The sequence below is a fragment of a genome, unplaced genomic scaffold (assembly GCF_019419815.1).
Source record: "Pyrus x bretschneideri cultivar Hongxiangsu unplaced genomic scaffold, Pyrus_bretschneideri_v1 Contig20, whole genome shotgun sequence".
Taxonomy (NCBI): Eukaryota; Viridiplantae; Streptophyta; class Magnoliopsida; order Rosales; family Rosaceae; genus Pyrus; species Pyrus x bretschneideri.
In genome coordinates this window covers 200,849-225,326 of record NW_025999502.1, presented here as the reverse complement: position 1 = coordinate 225,326, position 24,478 = coordinate 200,849, and the positions used below count along the sequence as shown (strand labels likewise).

At 36.0% G+C, this 24,478-nt stretch overlaps 1 protein-coding gene across 2 annotated transcripts; it reads left to right on the top strand.

Moving 5' to 3' along the window:
* The first annotated feature begins 15,227 nt into the window (after positions 1-15,227).
* On the top strand, positions 15,228-20,214 carry LOC103930314 (ATP-dependent 6-phosphofructokinase 3-like). Of its 2 annotated transcripts, XM_048583802.1 has the most exons (13): positions 15,230-15,449; positions 16,597-16,643; positions 16,734-16,773; positions 16,861-16,923; positions 17,009-17,146; positions 17,435-17,593; positions 17,701-17,754; positions 17,874-17,942; positions 18,045-18,174; positions 18,497-18,753; positions 19,193-19,241; positions 19,376-19,530; positions 19,785-20,214. In XM_048583802.1, the coding sequence occupies exons 1-13, from the start codon at positions 15,348-15,350 to the stop codon at positions 19,965-19,967; spliced, it is 1,446 nt and encodes a 481-aa protein (XP_048439759.1). In that variant the 5' UTR covers positions 15,230-15,347; the 3' UTR covers positions 19,968-20,214. The 2 variants fall into 2 exon arrangements, with proteins under 2 accessions (XP_048439760.1, XP_048439759.1); XM_048583803.1 differs by lacking the exons at positions 19,193-19,241; positions 19,785-20,214 and having other exon boundaries at positions 15,228-15,449; positions 19,376-19,524.
* The last annotated feature ends 4,264 nt before the right edge of the window (positions 20,215-24,478 follow it).

The window sequence follows — 24,478 nt, the reverse complement described above, 5'->3', positions numbered from 1 at the left end:
GATGGGAATATACATTTAAGGATCAGTCCTCTGGGCGATGTGGGATGTCACACGTGCGGCGGTGGAAAATTTTTCTAAAAATTTGGGTGTGATCCTGAAGTGGTGTAGAACACGTTGGTATATTCAATTGTCCATTTTGAGCAATGTATGAGAAGTTATTACAAAAGGAAGGTTATGTGTTTCAAAATTAACGTTTTTATAGTATTTTCGCATATAGGTGAGACGTATCCCGAGGACGAGCGTGGTCACTCGAGGCAGGGGGGCTACGACCCTTCCACATACCAGTGAGTGGGCTTTTGATTTTTCGTATATACCTATATACTATCATTTTCCCAGAAATTGATTTAAATGTTATTAATTACATGCCATGCGTTATATTATCGCTCCTTGCATCATTAGTGGTTTTATTAATCGTATATATATATATATATGTATGCATAATTGGTGCTATGGATGCACAGGTAAGTGCCAGGTAAGCGTTATTTCATACTTGCATTCAATAGTGATTAGAGATGCTTAGAGAGCTCATAACCTGCACCCCCGGTGTTAGTGCTCCCGCCCAGAGTAGGGCACAGTCCTTCACGTGATGTTCACCTCCCGCACCACATGCTCAGCTTGGATCCAAGTTAGGTGCACAATCCTGTCGTACAGACCACTTTAGGTGACCCGCGATTATTCGCACAGCCTTCACGTGATCGTAGCACTAGAGCATTTATATATATTACACCCAGGCCTGTCGTACAGACCACTTTAGGTGGTTCCGACTCGTGGGCAGGTTTAGTTATTGAGATTGAGATTTGAGCTCTAGATGCAGTCGTACAGGTCACGTTAGGTGACTCCGGCTGCCAGATTGTATGTTATTGATGTGATTTACACCTGAGCACTTGCATTTCATTCTGAGGTTCCGTTATGGCATATATGTGAGCATGATTGGCATATTTATATCTACGTATGTATGTTTATATTCTGGGAAGTATACAGGTTTTACGGCGAGGGGTTAGAACTTATTTGTTAAAATGGTTTTCGAAAAGCTTTGTTTTTGCCCACTCACGCTTTGTTTTGCGCCCCTCCAGGTTCTAGCTGTTCAGTTGGTTTGGTGGTTTCCCAGAGGGCTTTCCCGGCATTACTGACAGACGATCACCATCGTATGTTCACCTTCGGATGCACTGTTGTAACGCTATTTTAGTTTGGACTGCTTAGGGTTTTCCGCTCTGAAATTGTGTCTCACTTACGCTAGCACTTCTTACTTTGACCTTATGTATGCTAGTTTTTTTTTATTATTCGTACTTTTACATTACTACTTTATTAGCTTCCGCAATGTGCACTTGGCTACGTCACTTCCACGTGACGGGCAGCACGCCCTGATCTCGATCGGGGTGTGTCATGTTTGACGGTTGGATCGTTGAAACTAATTTCGTAGAATGCATATCTTATCAAAACAATAGATTCACTAACACTTAGAGTTAATTTATATTTTCATTAAACATAACATAAGATTTTGTGGTATCCACTTGTGTAAATATTTTAAATTGAAGATCAAATTCAATCATTGTATTCATATAGGGTCAAGGAGTATCGTTGTAAAAAATCATCAAAATCGGAGTTAAAATGACCGTTAAATCGTGATTTTTCATTGATAACCGTCGAAAAGTTTTGGCCCGTTACTTGATCTTTGAATGTTTTTTTTTTTGAAATTTTTGACGTATGCGATCTCGAAGCATATACAAACATGTTTGACGGTTGGATCGTTAAAACTAGTTTCATAGAATGCGTATCCTATCAAAACAATAGATTCACTAACACTTATATTTTATTTATACTTTCACTAAGTATAATATAAGATTTTGTGGTATCCACTAGTGTAAATATTTTAAATTGAAGATCGAGTTCATTAATTATATTCATATAGGGTCAAGGACTGTAGCTGTAAAAAAAACATCAAAATCGGAGTTCAAATAACCGTTAAATCGTGATTTTTCGTTTATAACCGTGAAAAAGTTTTGTCCCGTTACTTGATCTCTGAATGTCTGTTTTTTGCAATTTTTTGCTGATGCGATCTCGAAGCATATATAAACAAGTTTAACGGTTATGATCGTTGAAATTAGTTTCAGAGAATTTGTATCCCATCAAAAAGATAGATTGACTAACACTTTGAGTTTATTTATACTTACATTAAGTATAATATAAGATTTTGTGGTATCCACTTGTGTAAATATTTTACATTGAAGATCGAATTCATTCATTGTATTCATATAGGGTCAAGGAGTGTAGTTGTAAAAAATTATCAAAATCGGAGTTCAAATAACCGTTAAATCGTGATTTTTTTGTTTATAACCATCGAAAAGCTTTGTCCTGTTACTTGATCTCTGAATGTTTGTTTTTTGTGATTTTTTGCTGATGTGATCTCGAAGTATATACAAACAAGTTTGACGGTTGAGATCGTTGAAATTAGTTTCGGATAATTCGTATCCCACCAAAATGATAGATTGACTAACACTTAGTTTATTTATACTTTCATTAAGTATAACATAAGATTTTGTGGTATTCACTTGTGTAAATATTTTAAATTGAAGATCAAATTTATTCATTGTATTCATATAGGGTCAAGGAGTGTAGTTGTAAAAAATCATCAAAATCGGAGTTAAAATAACCGTTAAATCGTGATTTTTCATTTATAACCTTCGAAAAGCTTTGTCCCGTTACTTGATCTCTGAATATTTGTTTTTTGTGATTTTTTGCTGATGTAATCTCAAAGCATAGACAAACAAGTTTGATGGTTGGGATTGTTCAAATTAGTTTCGGATAATTCGTATCCCATAAAAACAATAGATTGACTAACATTTAGAGTTTATTTATACTTTCATCAAGTATAACATAAGATTTTGTGGTATCCACTTGTGTAAATATTTTAAATTGAAGATCAAATTCATTCATTGTATTCATATAGGGTCAATGAGTGTAGCTGTAAAAAATCATCAAAATCGAAGTTAAAATAACCGTTAAATCATGATTTTTCGTTTACAACCGTTGAAAAGCTTTGTCCCGTTCCTTGATATCTGAATGTTTTTTTTTTTTGCGATTTTTTGCTAATGTGATCTCGAAGCATATACAAACAAGTTTGACAGTTGGAATCGTTGAAATTAGTTTCGGAGAATTCGTATCCCATCAAGTTCAATGGTGTGTGTGTCTATATATATATATATATATATATATATTAAATAGATTTAAATCTATTTATTTTGTACGTATAATTGATTGGTATACGGAGTAGTACATCATGTGAGTCATTATAAAAATAGTGAGATATGTCATATATGTGATAAAAAGTTAATAACTTAAAAAAAAATAAAAAAAAATCTCACCACTTCTATTAATTTTCATTTTTTCCTCTCTTTTTCTTCAAAAAGGACGAATGGAATTATCAATTATGGAATCAAATCAATGAATGCATATTAATTAATAATTATTATAGTTTTTGTAAAATTTAATTCAAAATTTAATATATATATATATATATATATAATTATTATAGATAGTTAATATTTTGGGGGTATAATTATTATAGTTAATTTAATATATATATATATATGTATATATATATTTATTATAGTTTTTAGGGGTATAAAATTGTTAAATTAATATATATAATTATTACAGTATTTTTTTAGGGTAATAAAATTATAAAAATAATATTTTGTTTATCGTGTATCTTGTTACCCGTGTGTATACCCGAATCAACCCGTTATCTTAACAGATGCTTATCGGGTTACCTGATAACGACCCGATTCATTATCGTGTCGATCCGAATACCTGTTAATTTCGTGTCGTGTCGTGTCGTGTTGGGTTATCGGGTCGTGTCAGGAATTGCCAGGCCTAACTCCAAGATTCACAGAAAGAATGACATTTTCTTCTTTAAACCCACAAACTTTAACTCCCAACATATTCTCAAATCCCAAAGAATGATACTCCAAGGAAAGACAAACCCCAAATCAATGCATCAAGATTGTAACCAACACACCCCAAAACTTTACTTCAATCAAATCACGAAATTAAGGCAAAACAAACACCACAGCTTCAAAGAATAGGCATCACACAAATTCAGTAAACAAAATCACCTGATTCACGAAACTCACACGAACAGATCTCCGAATAGCACTGTTTCAGATCGCCAAACGCCCAATCTTCGAGCAACACCCAAACCAGCGGAAGACTTCACCAGAATCGAACAAATTAATAAAGAATTTTCCACGGAGACAATCAAACAAACAGTCGGAGTGCAAAAAGAAATATGAAACCTGAATCTTTAGTTCTTGAGCGAAAAAGCCCAGAAAACCCACCGGAGATCAGCAACCATTCAAGTCTTGAATCCAAATATCACAAATCAGAACTCCAATTTGGGGAAATTTAAGGCATGGCCATGGATGGCAGCAACACAAAGAAGTTGGCCATCAGGTGCTTCGTCTCCATCAAGACCACGATCGGTGACAAGTTCCAAGGCCAAGTCATCACCTTCAATCGCCCTCCAACATCGCCGTCATTCAAGAGAGTTCGAAAGGCGGAAGCTGTCATACTTGGGTCAGGCGGAAGACCCGCTTGATATAAGAAAAATGGTATCTTGATCTCAATAGTCTCCGGGCCAGGGAGGAACTGGCTATTAGGCGAAGTCGAAGTGGATTGCCAAAAAGTTACTGGACGATCACAGAAGCACTGAAGAAAATCTAATGAAAAACAATGAAAACGATGAAATCTAATGGAAAATAAAAACGAAACCACCATAATCCATGGCATGAGCCTAGTGGCTCTAATACCATGTTAACTTCTTTGAAATACCATGTTAACCTATGAATCTATAAAAGATTGAAGGAAGAAACAATGGCAGAAAGATGAACATGTTGGAATTAACCCTAAAACTAACAGTAAACTCTAGAACACAATGCAGCAAGATTAGTGAAACCTTACCTGCAGAATACAAAAGATCACCAATTCGTTCCTGCGGAGGCCATGAACACGATGCAAAAGGCTCTTCTACTCACGTGGAGACCTGTATGTCCTTGTGGTGATAGTCCCAAAAACGAAGAACATTTTCTCTGTGAGCAGGGAATCCTTTTTAAATAAAGCAAGGTTACCCAACTTCCATCTATCGTGGAGGTTGGTTACAGAGCTGTTGCTTTCAGTTCCAGTAGTGGAGGAAGTAGTTCTAGTACATGCTTGAAAATGCAAAGCATGATGGATGTAACTCCTCAATTATAGGACATGGTTTTACACGTATATAAAACCCTAACTTATTTATAATTTCAAACATGTTGACACACCTTTATCACTACTAGTTGAGTCCAATTAGGATTTTTACATTCTCCCACTTGGACGTTAACTAGTTGTGGTTTGAAACAACATGTTCATTATAAATCATTCCTTAGTGATCACCGTGAGTTTCACACAATCCATATCCTATGCACATCTACCAGTAACCATTTGAAAATCGAACTCCCGAAAACAATGCATGTATCAATACTGCATGCACCCTGAAATCACGATATTCAAAATCGCACTGTATGATGTCAATGACATATGCATATATGTACAATCCATACTTCAGTAATCACTACAATTCGCACACCTTTTTCCTTCCACACTCATCTGTCCGGTGCACTTTAATCAGACTTATCTTTAGAGCTTTTCATCCTTAAACACTGGACTTCAAGTTGATTTCTAGCTTCCTGCACAAAACAAACTTATCCAATATGTTCTTTGGAACAATCATCGGCCACATTAAGTGCTTTAAATAAGTCTGAATCAATAACCATAGTGTCAATTGAATATAAGCTTGAATGAGACAACAAAACACAAACTCGCAGCAACACTAATAAATAGTTATAATTCATGCGGTAGCATGTTTTACTCCCACATTCCTACAGAATCAAAATTATCGTGCACACCCATGTTTGCTACATGTTCTTTGAACACTCCCACTATTCTCGCATATCGAAACTAATAATAAAGCTTCACGATAGTGGTACGTTTCTAGAAAACTGTATGCAACAAATCTTTTCAGAGACATATCAACTATTCCTTATGTGAATATGCAATAGCCGTATAGATCCTTATTTGAATAGTCATAATCTCCATCCTTATATTCACAAGTTCATCTCCTGTATCACCGTATAACAGTCTTCCTTATTACTTCAAAAATTGAAGTCACAAGTCCAAAATACTTTCACAAAGTAGTACAATTAACCATTATTCTAACTAGTTGGCCACCAAGTTTATTTATTGCACATATTCTTTTAATCAAACCAGAAAGAACCCTTATGGCGAAAGAGTACAATACATAATAATTTGCAAGATGTAAGGCAAAACAAATATAAAGTTATCACTCCCACTAATTTAATTAATCATAACTTAATTACAGAACAACACTTTTGATACAATTCTGAAATATGCATGCTTTGGGAGCAACCTTACTACCATAATTAGTTAACAAAAAGCATCTTACCACATAATTTTATTTATTTATTTTCTTTTATGTTTCTTTAACATGCAAGAAATCACATTATCAATGAAAAAGTCACAAAAGTGTCACAATCTTTCATGCACAAGATATTCCAATCTTTCCTTGATATTCATTTAAGCATGTATGATGGATACACAAAACCATACCACAGACAATCAAACGGTATGAAACAACTGGACCACAATTGTATCGATATCAAACATTAGTTCATATTAGCTTCACACTCCTTATAACGACCAACACGTAACCATCCAATGCAACCATATGCAATAGAAAAAGACGATAGACAATGCATATAAACATCTTATATACATTATATATAGTGACGCAATTTAACCATGTTGTCATCTTTAAGATTATAATTCAACTTGAGTCATGCTAGCTTGAATCAGGGTGAGCTTCCTTACACTACATTTTAGCAAATTCTGGTGCAAAATTATAAAACACTTGCTCTACAGCATGAAACTGATGAAACTTGCTTTACAGCATGAAATTGATTGCGTTGGAAATAATGACTTTCCATTTGATTCATGTTATGGTGGTATATGCCATATGCCATATGCATGCATACATTAGTTATTGTTCCAGGACTTGGATGGTAGAGCATGCTAATAGTACGGTTGGCATCACTGATTTGTTCTCTCACATATGGATGTTGAATATTAAACATGCATTCATCATACAAGGAAACTTAATACATATGTTTTCAAAAACTTTAGTTTACTTTCAATTTGATTTCGACAACACAAAGAACAACTCTCATAATCTTTTAGAACTCAATAACTTTAGAATGAGTTAATAAGTGTGAATCTCACGATTTCGTCACTTATGCTCTCACTTGGGCAAAACACTCATTAATTTATTGCTTCACCAAAATTCGGCATATTAGTTGCTTAAAATTTTAAACAAAATAGAATAGAAATCCAAAACAAGATTCCATGAGTGAGTTCCAATTACTCTAGGATTTACTATAATTAATTTACACACACACACACACACACACACACATAAAATGACTAATCCTCAAGTTATGTAAAATAAACCAGAGACACTTATTATTCATATAACAAGTTAAGAAGTCATGTTTGTCCTATTAATAACCAAGAGACAAGCAAAGTGGACTAATCAGAACCTGCCAGCATAGATTTCTTTATGAGCATAGATTACTTATAAATTTATAGCAAACAAAATACACAATCAATGACCACGAAAATGTGAATTGTAGGAGAAGACACATATACGTACAACATATCAAAATGTCAAGCATTTTCATGGTCCATATATGTGTCATTGATTAAGCTTTATTCAAGACCAAATTTGCCAAGCAATTTCTGTGCATCATCTTTCATGAAGAGAAATATATATATATAACAACATTTTCTATCTCATGCTTTCATTAAAATTGGTCCCTTACATACCTATAATGAGGCTCATAGCAGAAGCATTCGTAAACAAAAATAAAGAACTTGATCTCTTGATCACACATTACATGGGTTACCTCATGAAAAACTTTCAACACCTTTGGGCAACGCTTTCACAAACTTTTATGAAATAAATTCATACTATGCCATCCTAATTGAACAAAAAATAATGATCTACGCCTTTGGGTAAGAATATCATCGATCCCCTTGTTATAATTAAGATGCAAGTTTGATCAAAGAACCTTAAAATCACTGGTCCTAATGTCAACTAAGCCGTTGCGTTTCGCTTAGTTGATGCAAGTATGTGATAACTTTTAGTTGTTATATATAGTTGGTATGTTTTATTACTTTGCTTTCTAAGTTCATCAATAATTGTTTATGTAAAACCTATTATCAATTGGAACCCGACTCAAAGCAAAAGGAGTGTTACAATTAAACAAATGGGAAAGCAGAGACCCACTTTGAAATTGATCGAATAAAATATCATGTGGGCAACAATTCAATTATTAAACTACAATTGCATTACACCAATGTCTATGTGCCAATATATATATATATATATATATATCAACATGTATTATAGTGTAATCAAGAAGACATTACCTATATGCAAAAAGTGCAGCAGCGAACAACATATTGGAAGTGTAAAGAGATGAATGATTACCTACCCGAAGAAGTCATGGATGAAACCAAAGAATAGCTTCTACTCCGCAACCTCAGATGAGAAACAACTTTAAATATTAAACACATATTTATGTTACACCTCTGGACAAGAAACATAAACTGCCAAATATACATTACGCATCCTTATTTGTATAGCTATTTTACAAAATTCACATTCCAACTTGAATCACATCTTTGGACAAGAGACTAAAGTTGCCTTACGGAATCATGAAATACTATACATTGAGTCACAGTTTGAACCAATCATTATTTCTTTCTTTGGAAAGATTAGTATCATGTTATAAACTGTTAGTTACAATTTCATGTAAAAATTACCTTGAACAGAACTTCCTAATAATTCTCACTTTGGTGAAAAATTATATAAACATTTGTTCAAGAATATTTTATCATGGTTGTTGCTCCTGCAAAAGCCGTTAGTTTCAATAACCTTTGAGATGAGTTATCTTTATCATCATGCCTTTCAACATGTGTCTAAAAAACTTTATACATATGAACCATTAATAATGACAACCATAAACCACAATTAAGTTTTTGTCAAATAAAATTCCTGATAATCCCACTTTTTCGTGAAGATTATTTTAATTGGAGTCTTTAACAAGATGAATCATTAGATGCCCAAAAAAAAACTGTTGGCGACATAACACTATATACATAGCTCTGCAATTGTCTAAATCATTAGCAAGCCATTAATTACCGATATATATATACACACACACACATATATGTCGTTCTGGAGTGAGACTTTAATAACAAGATACTTGTATATGAAACCTGTCAGCAACACCACAAGATAAAAGTATAATACTACCTGTAGAAGCTAGGGATGACTGCACAAGAGAGAACTTCTACTCCCACTAATTAACCCAGTTTACTTTTATTGATCAAGATTGAATGATCTATTTACAGTCACGGAACTCCAATATTTCAAGCTACCTACATGTCAGATTTAACCAATATATTCTTATAAGACAAGAATTAATCAGCCATTTAAATCAATCAAATGCATATAACAAGTCTGAACAAGTTTTAATGCTACCAATTAACAACCTCAAATGGCAAGAAATGCATGCTTGAAATAGCGTGCATGTATATAAATATACACACCAGTTTCGTTAAGTTAGGAAAATAAAGAATTATATATATCAAGTTTTCTCAGCAAATATGAATCTAATCATTCTCAGAGTGATTGGAAATAATGCATTGGATCTAGGGCCTGTCAGATGGCTCTGATACCAAATGTTGGAATTAACAGAGGCCATGAACACGATGCAAAAGGTTCTTCTACTCACTTGGAGACCTGTATGTCCTTATGGTGATAGTCCCAAAAACAAAGAACATTTTCTCTATGAGCAGGGAATCCTAAGGTTACCCAACTTCCATCTATCGTGGAGGTTGGTTATAGAGCCGTTGCTTTTAGTTCTAGTATTGGAGGAAGTAGTTCTAGTACGTGCTTCAAAATGCAAAGCATGATGGATGTAACTCCTCAATTATAGGACATGGTTTTACACGTATATAAAACCCTAACTGATTTATAATTTCAAACATGTTGACATACCTTTATCACTACTAGTTGAGTCCAATTAGGATTCTTACAGAACAAGGAAAAAGATGAAGGAAATGCTCTCTGTATTTATTACAATAGTCGAATACAACTCTACAAAAAATGATCTCTACAGAACAAGGAAAGAAGATGAAGGAAATGCTCTCTGTATTTATTACAATAGTCGAATACAACTCTACAAAAAATGATCTCTGCAACTTCCTTTTTTATAGTCATTAAGTCTATTGCAAAAGACCCAAATACCCTCATTAACAACCTCTAACTAACTCAATCATATGGTTATCTAGTACAAAGAGCTTTGATTTGTTTTTTTTTTTTTTTTGGTTGTTTCTGGAACTTGTTTAAGTTGTTAAGTTTTAACTGATTTGATTTTTCATGTAATTTGGTTTATTGAGATTTAATTGTTGCTGGGGTGCTGGAGTCATTTTATTTTAATTGTTCTAAGACGATTTTTTTTTTTTTTTACAACAATATATTTACATTTAGGGCATATTTGAAGTGTTTCTGGAAGAGTTAAAAGTTTTGGACTTGTTTGGAAGTGCTTTTAAAATTACTGAAAGCGCTTTAGTAACAATGGTTCTAGAACCAAGCCTTAGCAAAAATAAAGTGAATTCTAGAATAGCACTTAAAGTGCCTCCATAAGTATTTTCAGAACCAAAAATTATTTTCTTTAAAAGCGGTTTTAGTTATTTTAAAAGCATTTCTAAACGAGTCATTTATTTGCCGACCAAAATTACTTCTGACTAAATATGGAGAAAAACTTAGAAGTGCTTATGGATCGTAGACATGCTTTATGGAGAAGCAGATTTTCATGAAGTACTTCCAACCGCTTTTCTCGGAAGCACTTGGAGCCAACTGCTTTTCTTGGAAGCACTTGGATTTTTAATGAATATTTACGTGTGTTTCCAAAAATTGTGCTTAACATTAGTTACTATAATTTCTATGATCAGATTTTTCATTCGTATTTTGCTAAGTGCTTTGAGGTGTGGCGACTTGATATGAATTAGTTTTCGATATGATAATCCTATCTTGATTGTTTTGCTGCAAGTGGCAACGAAATCGAACACGCAGTTTCTTATGTTTTATGGCAATTTGTAGACGTATCCCAATCCATTACAAGGCAATCCCTCCTATTCGGTTGTTAAGTAAGTTAGACTCTTTACATTCACAGCAAATGCATTTGGTACGACTCATTTTGTAGTGTTCTTGATAATTCACAAAATTGATCTTGCTTTTGATCAGGCAGTATTTCGTCAACGCGGATGATACCGTTGTCCAAAAGGTGAGAAATATTCAGTGCTTGGTCTATTAACAATGTATTCATTCTTCTAGTATATATTTTACACAAATTCCTAGTGATACGAAAACTTCTACGTTTTACAATTTCGATTTTCTAATTCCATAATGTTTTTCTTTGTATAGATTGTTGTCCAAAAGGATGCTTTTTGGCATAAAAATTTAAAAGTGCTTCTCGAAGCTTGTTCCATCTGCCTGACACAAACGCATTATTAAATTTTTATCGGACCTCGTTCTTTCTGCTTGACACAAAACCCAAAACTAAAGCTCCCCTTGCCGTCGGCCTATCATTTGTTAGGGTCGATGGCAACTCCTCTGATTTACAATTTCTTAGCTCTTGCCTCAATTGTTATGAGAGAGCGTCTCATATTTGTATGATTGTGGTTTTTTTCTTGTTTATGTTCTTCCTCCACCTTTTACAGAGCATCTTCTATTTTATGTTTTTACTGATTTTTAAACCAATCAAGTGAATGATTCCGCAGCTTTTTCTCGTCTTCTTTTCTGGCCAGATTCAGCGCCATATTCATTTGGGCTGCTTCCAAATGGTTTTTCTATTTTTGATGGTTGCCAAATTAAGTTAACATTTTTTCATTAGGCAATTGAATTAATGTATTTCTTTTGATTAATATAAGCTAATGTATTTATTTGAACTATTTAATTGTTGCATTTTTTCTAATGAATTAGTTTAGTAATGGAGCCATTTTAGTCACGTTTTGTTGAAGAAAAAAAGTGTGTCAGAATTTGAAAAAAAAAATATTGGTTCAAATGTTAGCAAAATATTTTACGACAACCTAATGTTAAACTAATTAAAATTAGTTAACACAAACAAAAAATTTGTACCTAATCATATAAAATCGTAAAACTTCAAATTTAGGGACTCTAATATAAGAACTCTTCCATTGGAGGCAATATTTATTTAGGGACACAAAGATTCCATTTAAATCCCTAAATAAGTCCTCAAAAGTGGTGATCGAAGTCCCTAAATAAGGATTCCCACTAAAGATGCTCTGAGAGAGAATGTGGAAGTGGGGAGAGAGAGAGAGAGGTTAAATTTTTTTTTTTTTTTTTTAATTGGAGATGTTAAAATCACATATAGATGATATTTAAGCAAAAAATGACAAGATTTTGTTTTGTGAAATTACATTGCTGCCCCTTAACTTTTTGTTGTGATAGAAAACTAAATAATCTTTTTTACCCTCTTTTGGTTGACAAAGAGAATTCTATTAATATGTAGTTTAGACAGACATTTTATGCAAAGGGATTTCCATTTTTTCCAAACATGGGGACTAAGTGTGGGATCCACTTTACATCGAACTTCACCGATCCGAACCGTCTAGTTTGTAAATCTTGATTCATAGATCATCCTTACAAAAATTCAATTGAATCCAAAATCATTTGCCTATTTAATTATCAAGATAAAATTTCATTGTTTCTTACATAACAAAGTATTCGTTAATTTTTTTTGAACCCAATTAGATGTCTTAAATATTTCCGATTTGGCTAATATTTTGCAAGGATGATCTATGACGTGCAACTTGAAAAATAAACAGTTCGAATCGTTAAAATTCGATGTCGTGTGGACTCCACAACAAAACCCAACCCTAGGCTAAATGCTATTTTTTAGGTTTTATTCCCTCTCCCTGTCACATCCCGGCCCGGGCGGGACCACTTTCAGGGCCCGCTCCACCACCGTAGCACGATATTGTTCACTTTGAACCCCGACCACGCCCTCGCGGTTTTGTTTCTGGGAACTCACACGAGAACTTCCCGATGGGTCACTCATCCGGGGAATGCTCTCACGCGCTACTCGCTTAACTTCGGAGTTCTCATAGAACCCGAAGCCAATGAGTTCCCAAAAAGCCTCGTGTTAGGTAGAGATGGAAATATATATATATATATATATATATATATATATATATAAGGATCACTCCCTTGGACGATGTGGAATGTTACAATCCACCCCCCTTAGGGGCCCGACATCCTCGTCGGCACACTAAGGCCAGGGTTAGGCTATGATACCAATTGTCACATCCCGGCCCGAGCGGGACCACTTCCAGGGCCCGCTCCACCACCATAGCACGATATTGTCCGCTTTGGGCCCCGACCACACCCTCACGGTTTTGTTTCTGGGAACTCACACGAAAACTTCTCGATGGGTCACCCATCCTGGAAATGCTCTCGCACGCTACTCGCTTAACTTCGGAGTTTCCATGGAACCCGAAGCCAATGAGTTCCCAAAAGGCCTCGTGCTAGGTAGATATAGGAATATACATATAAGGATCACTCCTCTAGGCGATGTGGGATGTTACACTCCCCCCTACACTCAAAACCCAACCCAACCCAACTCATGCTAAATATGTGGGTTAAAAGCCTAACTCCCCCCAAGATTTAGCCTAGAAAATGGTGTGGGCACCACCAGTGAGACCTCACCCACATAGACATGTCTCCCAGGATTTATTGAATCCAACGACTGTGATCGAATATAACCAAATCTAACAGTAAAAAAAAGATCTAACAGCCCAAATTCAAATCCAACAGCTAAAATTATTTAAAAAATTATTTAACTCAAAATTCACCCAAATTTAGTGATTTTCCAATATTTATCGGAACTTAAATATTTTTAGGTTAAAATGTTCATAAAATTAAATTATGATAGTATACATAATTTTTTTTAAAATTACTTTAAAAGAAAAAAATTAGCCTAAATGTATTCTTTAATAATCTCAGGCTAAAAAATTTAGGTCATAAGGGTTGGAGCAGAAAAACTATTTCTGGACTAAAAAAAAATGATCCGTAGTTTAAAAATTACTCCATTTTGAAAAATCATCCGTAGTTTAGATACACATAATTATTGTTGTTAACTCATCTAGATTATAAAGTCATTTAACAACTGCTTAATTTTATTTTATTTTTTATTGAAAACTTCTTTCGTAGCTACTTTTAATTTAAAAAAAAAAGTAAAATTAAAAACTAGAAATAGTAAGAATGCTAAATACTAAAAGCTAAAAGCGAAAGACTATTAGGGTCCGCTTGTTGCATTGGACTATCTAGAACTGGACTAGCTGCATGGACTAAGTTGGATTGGCTTAGACTAGACTAAGCTGAACTAGCTTAGTGAAGCGTTTCGTGCAATGTCAAGACTAAGGAACAGAATAATAACAAATTATAATATTATATTATTTAATCCATATTTATTAATATTTTGTATTATTTAATAAATATTTATAATATTTTATTATTACTTCTGTCTATTTTCTCATTCTAGAAACATCATTCCATTCCCAATTGTTTTCCGTTAATCCCATCTTTCTTCCTAAATTTTCTCCACCCCTTTCCCTCTGTTTTCTTCCTAATTTTTCTTCGTTCCTCTCCCTCTTCATCCATCTTGACAGGATCATTTTTCCATTTAAATGATGATACATTTGTTTCATGACAATCTCTCTAGAAGAAGTTAATTCGATCATTATTAATATAATAAGGAGGCACATAAATTTCGACCAAGAAAAAGCAGGCACAGGGATGTGAATTGACAAACCCATCCTTGCTAGACATATTTCAAGTTTTGAACGTAGAAATAATTCACTAAATGATCTAGAATCTTTGAAACTCTTCTAAATTCTTCCCCAAGAAATTCACATTAAACAAGCCGCAGTTAAAAAAAGTAAATTTTCCAAGTCAACACGTGGGAACTGTCTGATTAATCAACATCAACGACTACAAATACGCCCTGTTGTCTCATTACATTTTTGTACTCGACATAAGCCAATTTCCGGTCCCAGGTTCCGCTGCTTCGACCTTACCAACTCTTACCCTACGACTCCCGATCACCCCATATTTCCCCGCCTCCACTCCTAACGACCGTTCGAGTGGCAGCATGGCAATTTCCGACAACTGCGAGCCCAAAATGGCCACCGGCCCCTGCGGCTACGTCCTCGAAGATGTTCCTCACTTAGTTGATTACATCCCCGATCTCCCAGTATATATATCTCTCTCTCTCTCCCTCCACTACTACTTATACTTGTCTCTTTCTTAATGCTCTGTTTGGATGATCAGAAAAAACTACTCAGTTTATCAGTGTTACAGTGTTGTATATGCTACTTGTATATATACTTTGATTGTTTTTTTTTTTTTTTTTTGGTTGAGAAAATAACAATCTAATAATTTTAGCTGCTAAAAAAACATGCGTTCTTCCTCTTGTTGTTGTTTTTCTTGGATTTGAATCCTCGTCCCATCCCCTTCCTAAGAATCCTAAAGATCCACGAGCACGAACAGTTAGATAAAAAATCGTGCAGTCATAATTTTGTATTTTTATTTTCACGGAAAACGATAACATTTTCCTTTTAAAAATATAAAAATGATTTGGTTGGAATCACATGATTTTTTATCAACAGTTCGGATTAGTTGATCTTAGGATCACAGGAAGGGGATCCGGCGTGGATCCAAATCCGTTTTTCTTCTTCTGGTTGATGATTTGCATGTTCGGTGTTGCGGTGGCGGTTGGGTGTTTTTTTTTTTTTTTTGTTCGTGTTAGGTGGTAACTGAAATGCGCCGTTTTGGAATGACTGAATGTCTGAATCCAGTACCAAGAGCTCTGATTTGTTTTTTTGTTCTTTCTGGAACTTGTTTAAATTGCGTTTTAAGTTTTAACTAATCTGATTTTCTATGTAATTTATTTATTGAGATTTAATTGTTGCTTCAATAAACAGAAATGGGTTGCTGGAGGTTTTTATTTTTTATTTATTTTTTAATGAAGTTTTCTAAGATGATATCGTTGTATTTATACAACGAAATATTTACTCTAATGGGTTGGGGAATAAATTGATTGCAAACTCTGAGATTCAAACGCTAAGAGGATATTGTTAAACTATTAATCTAACATTATTTTGTTGTATAATTGATTTACTGAAAAAAAGTGATGACAATTAGAGCGTGTTTGGTAAAAATATTTTTGAAACCAATCCTTAATTACCCGTGAATAACAATTCAGTAGTATTTTGCTAAGAGTGCTTTGAAGTGTAGCAACTTGACATGAATTTTGATATGATAATCCTATCTTGATTGTTTTGCTGCAAGGGGAAACGAAATCTAACACGCAGTTTCATATGTTTGGTGGCAATTTGCAGACGTATCACAATCCATTACAAGACAATCCCTCCTATTCGGTTGTCAAGTAAGTTTAACATTTACAGCAAATGCATTTGGTACGACTCATTTCGTTATGATCTTGATAATTTGCAAAATTGATCTTGCTATTGACCAGGCAGTATTTCGTTAATGCGGATGATACCGTTGCCCAAAGGGTGAGTAATATTCAGTGCTTGGTCTATTAACAATGTATTCATTCTTCTAGTATATATTTTACGCAAATGACGTTTTTCTTTGTATAGATTGTTGTCCACAAGGATAGTCCAAGGGGGACGCACTTTCGACGCTCTGGACCACGTCAGAAGGTTTTAAATTCCTAGTTTTTCACTCTATTTATTGTCCTTGTATTATATATTCCAGACAAATGACGTGCAATTGGTTATTTCTCAGGTGTATTTTGAGTCAAGTGAAGTGCATGCGTGTATCGTGACATGTGGTGGTCTATGTCCAGGACTGAATACAGTTATTAGAGAAATAGTATGCGGGCTGAACCACATGTATGGTGTCAAAAGAATTCTCGGAATAGAGGTAAGGCATATTTGACATGTTTTCAAGGACAATTTCAACCTCCGTTTTCGTATGATGATAATAAAATGTGTAAGGGTGCATGAATTAAAAGGTTTACAACCGAATCATTTTGTTCCCGCCCTCTCATTCTATATGAGGTAAAGATAAGAGAGTATAATTCGATTGCAGCATATCGGTGGGTTTCTTTTTGGCCTATTGGTGGATAATTACACCCTCAATTTCGTGATAATCTTTTATCATACGGTTGAACAATGTCATGAACTAAGGAAGTAAATTTTCTCCATGCAGGGTGGATACAGAGGGTTTTATGCCAGAAATACAATCCCCTTAACGCCAAAGGTTGTGAATGACATCCATAAACGTGGTGGCACCATCCTTGGGACATCACGAGGCGGGCATGATGCCTCAAAGATTGTGGACAGCATCCAGGACAGAGGAATTAATCAGGTCAATATTACTTATCTTACTCTAGATTTTCAGATTTCATTTTATGTTGGCTTTGCTTTCTCCAAAAAACTTTTGTGCATAGACTTACCTCTGTTTATGCACGTCAGGTTTATATACTTGGGGGAGACGGAACTCAGAGAGGAGCTTCGGTGATTTTTGAGGTAATTCAGTTTGGTGTGGTACTCGGGAACAAGGAGTTTGGAAGATTCAACAACATGGGATGAAATTATAAGTAAGTTGAGTGCAATATGAGTTATTTACCCGCCATTATTCTATGCAGGAAATCAGGAGGCGTGGCCTCAAAGTAGCAGTGGCAGGAATTCCAAAAACCATCGATAATGACATTCCGGTACTCCCTTATCACATGCATGACTTGTCTGATGTATTTGATCTAAATATAGCATTCACTCTTGGAAGCAGTCTTAATTTTGGATTCCATGCTTTTATTTAGGTTATAGACAAATCTTTTGGTTTTGACACTGCTGTTGAGGAGGCTCAGCGAGCCATTAGTGCAGCCCATGTTGAAGCAGTAAGCATTGAGAATGGTATTGGCGTCGTCAAGTTAATGGGCCGCTATAGTGGTAAAGTGTATTTCTCTATATTCTTAAAATTATTTAATTTTAGAGTAAAACACAGAAGATAATGTGAAAATAGGCTTCCAGTGTGATGATTTTATGCCACTTGATGCTCTCTTATTTCTCCAATTGATTTGATTCTCCCTGAACCTGTACAACTTGTAACCACGTGTACTAACTGTGCGCTCTGCATATTGACTAGATGTGTATATGGGTTTCAATTTCCTTTGCCAGTGACAATGTACATCCATTGATGAGACTCTGTGTGGTGGACCGTAGAACAGTCACTGTTACGTAGTACTTATTCTGAATCTCTCTTGTCACACAGGATTCATAGCAATGTATGCTACTCTTGCTAGCCGAGACGTAGACTGTTGTCTGATTCCAGAATCGCCTTTCTATCTGGAAGGACCAGGTGGACTTTATGAATATATTGAAAGAAGACTGGAGGAGAATGGTCACATGGTTATAGTAATAGCCGAAGGTGCAGGACAAGAGCTTCTTTCTGAAAGCATGAATCAGCAGGATGCTTCCGGAAATAAGCTTCTCCAAGATGTTGGTCTGTGGTTGTCGCAAAATATTAGGGTAAGATGCCAGCATTATTTCTATGCCTGATGTCAGAAATGTTGTTCCCCCTCCCTTGTTTGTGTAGTTGTCTGTTTTTTATACTTTTTCTGTTGTAAGCATCTCCGTAGCCTTTTTCCCTTTGGATATTACTGCCCGCCCATTAGAAAACACTTTTAATCTTAAGCAAATAAATTGTCAGTTTCCGATCAGTCCCTTTTTCTTTGTCAGCCAAAAAGTAGTCCTAGTATAACCAGAAGGTGGTGCTCTGAGGATTTGCTTGCATCCTTTGTCAAATTTGAAAATTTCAAGGTCTTATACAACATATGAAAAGCAATTGGCCTACTTGTATGATGATGTCGACATCATATGCTATTGTTTATCGTAACAATTTTGAGTGAATTGACTCTGGGTATGCCACTTCTTACCATGTATATTGGTTTTAATTATGTTCTTGTAGGATCACTTCTTGAAACAAGGAAAGATGACTATAAATCTGAAATACATAGGTTCGTCTTACTGAAGCATTGTCTTTCGTGGGATTGTGGAGTATTGGTTTTTATTGTCTGCTTCTACGGATATTCATCGTACAGCCGGGTGGAACAACTTATATAACCTAACAATAGCTGTGCATTTCTGGCAGATCCCACTTACATGATCCGTGCAATTCCAAGCAATGCATCTGATAATGTATATTGCACCCTCCTTGCTCACAGTGCCATTCATGGTGCGATGGCTGGATACACAGGATTCACTGTCGGCCCTGTTAACGGAAGGCATGCTTACATTCCGTTCCATGTAAGTTACTCTTTGTTTCAGTAAAAGAAGGGAAGCATATGATTCAGAAGTGGGAAAACTCGGCTGTTACATTCCCCTATAAAAATTAATACGCCAATACGACAGGAAATATGAAGCAAAATTGAATTTCTATTTATTTGACGTGCATGAGAACTCTCTTTTCATGTACATTCCCCTATAAAAATTAATACGCCATCAATTGTCATTATTTGTGATTGAGTCGATGCTCAAGTTGATTGTTCTTTCATGCACAGCGGGTGACCCAGGGGCAGAACAAGGTTGTGATAACTGACAGAATGTGGGCACGGTTATTGTCATCGACCAATCAGCCGAGCTTCTTGGACCTCAAAGAGGTCGAAGCAAAGAAGAAAGAGGAAACAAAAGCCCAACTGATTGTTGGGGAAAACCATACTGAAGCGACTTCAGCTTGTTTCTGAACTCAAACATGGTTGTGCACATGGCGTTCTTATTCGTTTTTGCTCCCTATCTGTCTTAATGTGTGAAATAATTCTTTAGAAGAGCACCCTATGTCCAGCGGTGTTTCGGGTTTTACCATCGATATCTTTATAAGGAGTCATGTATATATATGAAACAAATGAGTAGTTATGAGTTGTGGGCAGATATGATTCATCTCCACGCTTTTTCCCAACTAAGCATTCCATTTTCTCTTTTCAGAATGATTTATCCATTATGTCGTCTATAAATTTGTTGCACTTACAGGTTGTGAGCCACTTAAAAGTCGTGCAATTCTGATCTCTCTGTAACACTTAGAACACGAGTTTTTCAGTTCGGTTATGCATACCTGCAATGTGCTGGGTTGCATATATTTATGCTCAATCGTAGATTACACCAGGGGTTATCAAGAACCCTATTTACAATGGCATTTTGAATTTCAAAATATTACAACAGCAGTCACACTTTAAACATTCAAATGAGACCTAGGCCTAACAGACTTATCCTCCGATAAGGATTGCAATCTAGAATGACTAACAAATGAGTTTGAAGAATTCAAACACGAGCTGGATTGTGGATAAGCCTAAGTTGGTCTAACATGCCCCGGCAAGCTGACAGGTCGTGCAACAACTGGAAACTTGGATACCAAGAGCTTGAAACGTGATGAAGACAAATTTCTTCGTAAACAAATCTGCAATTTGATCTTGAGAACAAATGAAATTGACCTAAAGCTCTCGTCAAATCACCTTTTCACAGACATAGTGATAATCAACCTGCAAGTGTTTTGTTCGGAAATGGAAAACTGGATTAGAGGCTAAGGCGATTGAGGAAACATTATCACACCATATTTGTGGTCTCAGAAGATGCAAGTGAAGATCTTTGAACACCAACCTTAACCCAAGACAATTATGCTGCTGTGTAGGCCAGTTGCCTATACTTGGCTCCTATACTTGACCTAGAGACTGTCTTCTGTTTCTTCGAGCTCCAGGAGATTGATTTTTGTCCCAAATAAACACAGAAACCTCCAATGGAATGACGGGTATCCGGATCACCTGCATAATCTGCGTTGGAGAATGCGTTTAACTGCATTCCTCCATGTTTGTATACAAAACCATAATTGTAAGTTGCTTTCAAGTAACGCAAGATGCGTTTCACTGCCATCCAATGAGTATCCTTAGGTGAATGCATAAATTGGCACACTTGATTCACAGCATAGGAGAGATCAGGTCTAGTAATTGTTAAATACTGTAGGGCTCCAACAACACTTCTGCACTATTCTGGATTTTTGTATGGATCAACAACATAAGCACTCAATTTGTGACCTGCAGGGATTGGAGTAGAAATCGGTTTGGCATCTGTAAACTTTGTGCGTGCTAACAAGTCTAGGGCATATATTGGTCTGCGTTAGGTGCATGTGATCACCAACATATGTGGCTTCAACTCCCAAGAAATAACTCAAAGGTGTTGACGTGTGAGTCATAAATCAAGCAGCATTGGAATGTAATTTGGTTTCCTAGATTGAAGGGATTCCTTCCAAGTTTAGGATAAACTCTTTTATTATTATTCCTTGTACCGCAAGGTGTGGATGTATATATATTGCCTCCATATTGGAGAGAAAAAAAATAAGAATCAATCAAAGTTATCTTGGCATCAAAGCCAGGTTTTCAATGTGGTATCTTTCTCCAATCCTAAACTATTATCTCTATGTGCTGCTGTGCCCCGAGACAAGGGTTCACTTGCAGAACACCCCAAATCAAAAACACAAAAAAGACACTTTGCTGTTGTGATGGCTGCAGCCCGTGGGGGCTTCAGTTCCTAGTACAAACGAATCTCCAAGTCTGAGTGTCGTACCGTTCGGATTCAAACTCAACGATTCGAACTATAAAATTTGGTTGAAGATATGGAAGTTCACGCGGAAAGATTAAAAAAGATGGGTTATCTCAATGGGAAGACTTTGATAGTGGATGAAACAGAACCTGGGTTTATGAACTTGCATACTGAGGATGCAATCGTCCAAGGATGGTTGCTAAAAACTATGGAACCACATTTGTTAGGGCTATTCATTGAGTTACCAACGACACATGATATTTGGGAGAGTTTCAGTCAGATGTTCTATGACGGGGCAGACAAGTCCCAATATTATGAGCTACGATGCAAGGCAACAAGAACAAAGCAAAATGGACATCCAGTGAACATCTATTTTGTAGAACTGAAAAGTGTGTGGCAGGAGATGGACAAACGATGTCCCAACAAGATGGTGTGTGTAGCCGACTTGAAAAACAGGAAGGAAGATCTTCAAAAAGAAAGGGTGTACAACTTTCTTGTGCGACTCGATGACTCATTGGATGCTGTACGGAGCATGCTTCTTCGATTAAAGTCTATCCTTGGAATATAAAAGTGCTTTAACACCATTCAACTCTATGGTACCACCACCAAGGAATAGCATTATCAAGGCAAACGGGTGTATTGTGTCGGTGACAGGGGCGGGTTCTATTGCACTCACCTCTAATCTTTCTTTACAAAATTGTTTGCTTGTACCCTCACTCTCTAATAATTTATTATCTGTGGGCCAAGTCATTAAGCAATTAAACTGTGTTGTGCTAATGTTTCCCACTTTCTGTTTACTTCAGGTTATTCAAACTCAGGCGATCATTGGACGTGGTACTAAGAGGAATGGGTTGTCCTATGTCGATGATGTTGCGTCAAGATGTGTTCATCAAGTTCAAAGTTATAGCAGTGGAAGGATGAAGACTGTTCAGTTGTGGCATCATCGACTAGGTCATGCTTCATTTGGATATTTGAGAAAATTACTTCTGTCGTTATTTAATAATATTTCATACTCTCCCCTAAAGTGTAATACTTTCACCTTAGCCAAAAGCCATCGTGCTTCTTTTTCTCCAAGTTTTAATAAAACCACAATACCTTTTGAGTTGATTCATTCTGATGTGTGGGGGCCATCTCCAGTTACTACTCAACATGGTATACGTTGGTTTGTGACATTCGTTGATGATTGTACGAGATGACATGGTTGTATCTTATGAAAAATAAAAGTGATGTGAGTGAAATCTTCAAGACATTCTATTCCATGGTTTGCAACCAATACTCACTTCCTGTGAAAGTTTGGCAATCTGACAATGGTGATGAATATGTTAATCGGGATCTTTCTCCATTCTTCAAAGAACACAGTATCCTTCATGAAACTACTTGGCCTCAGACTCCACAACAAAAAAGAGTTGCAGAAAGAAAGAATTGTCATATCCTCAAGACTACCCGAGCACTTTTAATCGGTGTATGTGTACCCAAGACATATTAGATAAATGCAGTAACTTATTCTGTTTATTTTATGAATCGCATGCCATCTCGAGTTCTCTCTTTTCGAACTCCCTTGGTCGTGCTTACAAACCATGTTATGCTTCTCTCCACTCTTCAACTGGAATCACAAGTTTTTGGGTGTGTTGGTTATGTCCATCTCCACAAGAACCAATGAAGCAAGCTTGATCCGTGTGCAATTCGGTGTGTTTTTGTTTTTCTTTAGTCCACAACAAAAAGGCTACCGGTGTTATCATATGCCTACTCGGCATATGTACGTCACTATAGATGTAACTTTCTCCGAGGATGAATTGTTTTTTCCTCTCAACCATACTTCTCAAGTGGAGATAGTAACAAGTGAGGACTATGGTTGGTTTGATGTGCCCGTCGTAGCAACACATGAAGAACGCCCAAGTGGGCTGGTTGATGAACAAATAGAAAGCCCAGAAGACCAAGTGGCCGAGAGGTAAGAAAAAGAAAAAAGAGAAAAAAGACTAATGGTCGAGAACCCAGATGGGCTAGTTATTGGACATAGGGCCGAGAGCCCAGATGAGCTAATTAATGGGAGCACCAAGGACAGCCCAAGTGGGCTAGCAACAACTGTTGCATTAGAAAATGGGCCAGCCACTGCCGTATCCTTGAATAACCCTAGTGAGCGTGGGCCAACTGCTGGATCGGTGAAATGTGTATACAATATCCCCTCTCCGCTTATTTCTCAAGTACCTATCCAAGATCAACCAAATATTCCTAAGGTAAGTACTAACCCAGAAATAATTAAACCTGTTTATGTGTTACCTTCTAGAGAAAATCGAGGAAAACGCCCTGACAGGTACTCTCTAGAGGGAAATGTGTGATATTCAATTGCACACTATGTTTCTACTCATAGGCTTTCGCCGAGTTACTGTGCATTCATCCAACAAATGTAAGATATAAAAATACCCACAAGAGTTGAATACGCCTTGAAGGATCCAAAATGGACAGAGGCAGTACTGGTGGAAATTGAGGCTTTACAGAAGAATAAAACATGGACATTGGTGCCGCTCCCCAAGGGTAAAAAATTGGTAGAGTGTAAATGGGTATTTGCCATTAAACACAAGGTAGATGGAACTATTGATAGATACAAGGCAAGATTGGTGGCACAGGGATATAAATAGACTTTTGGTGTTAATTACCAGGAAACCTTTGC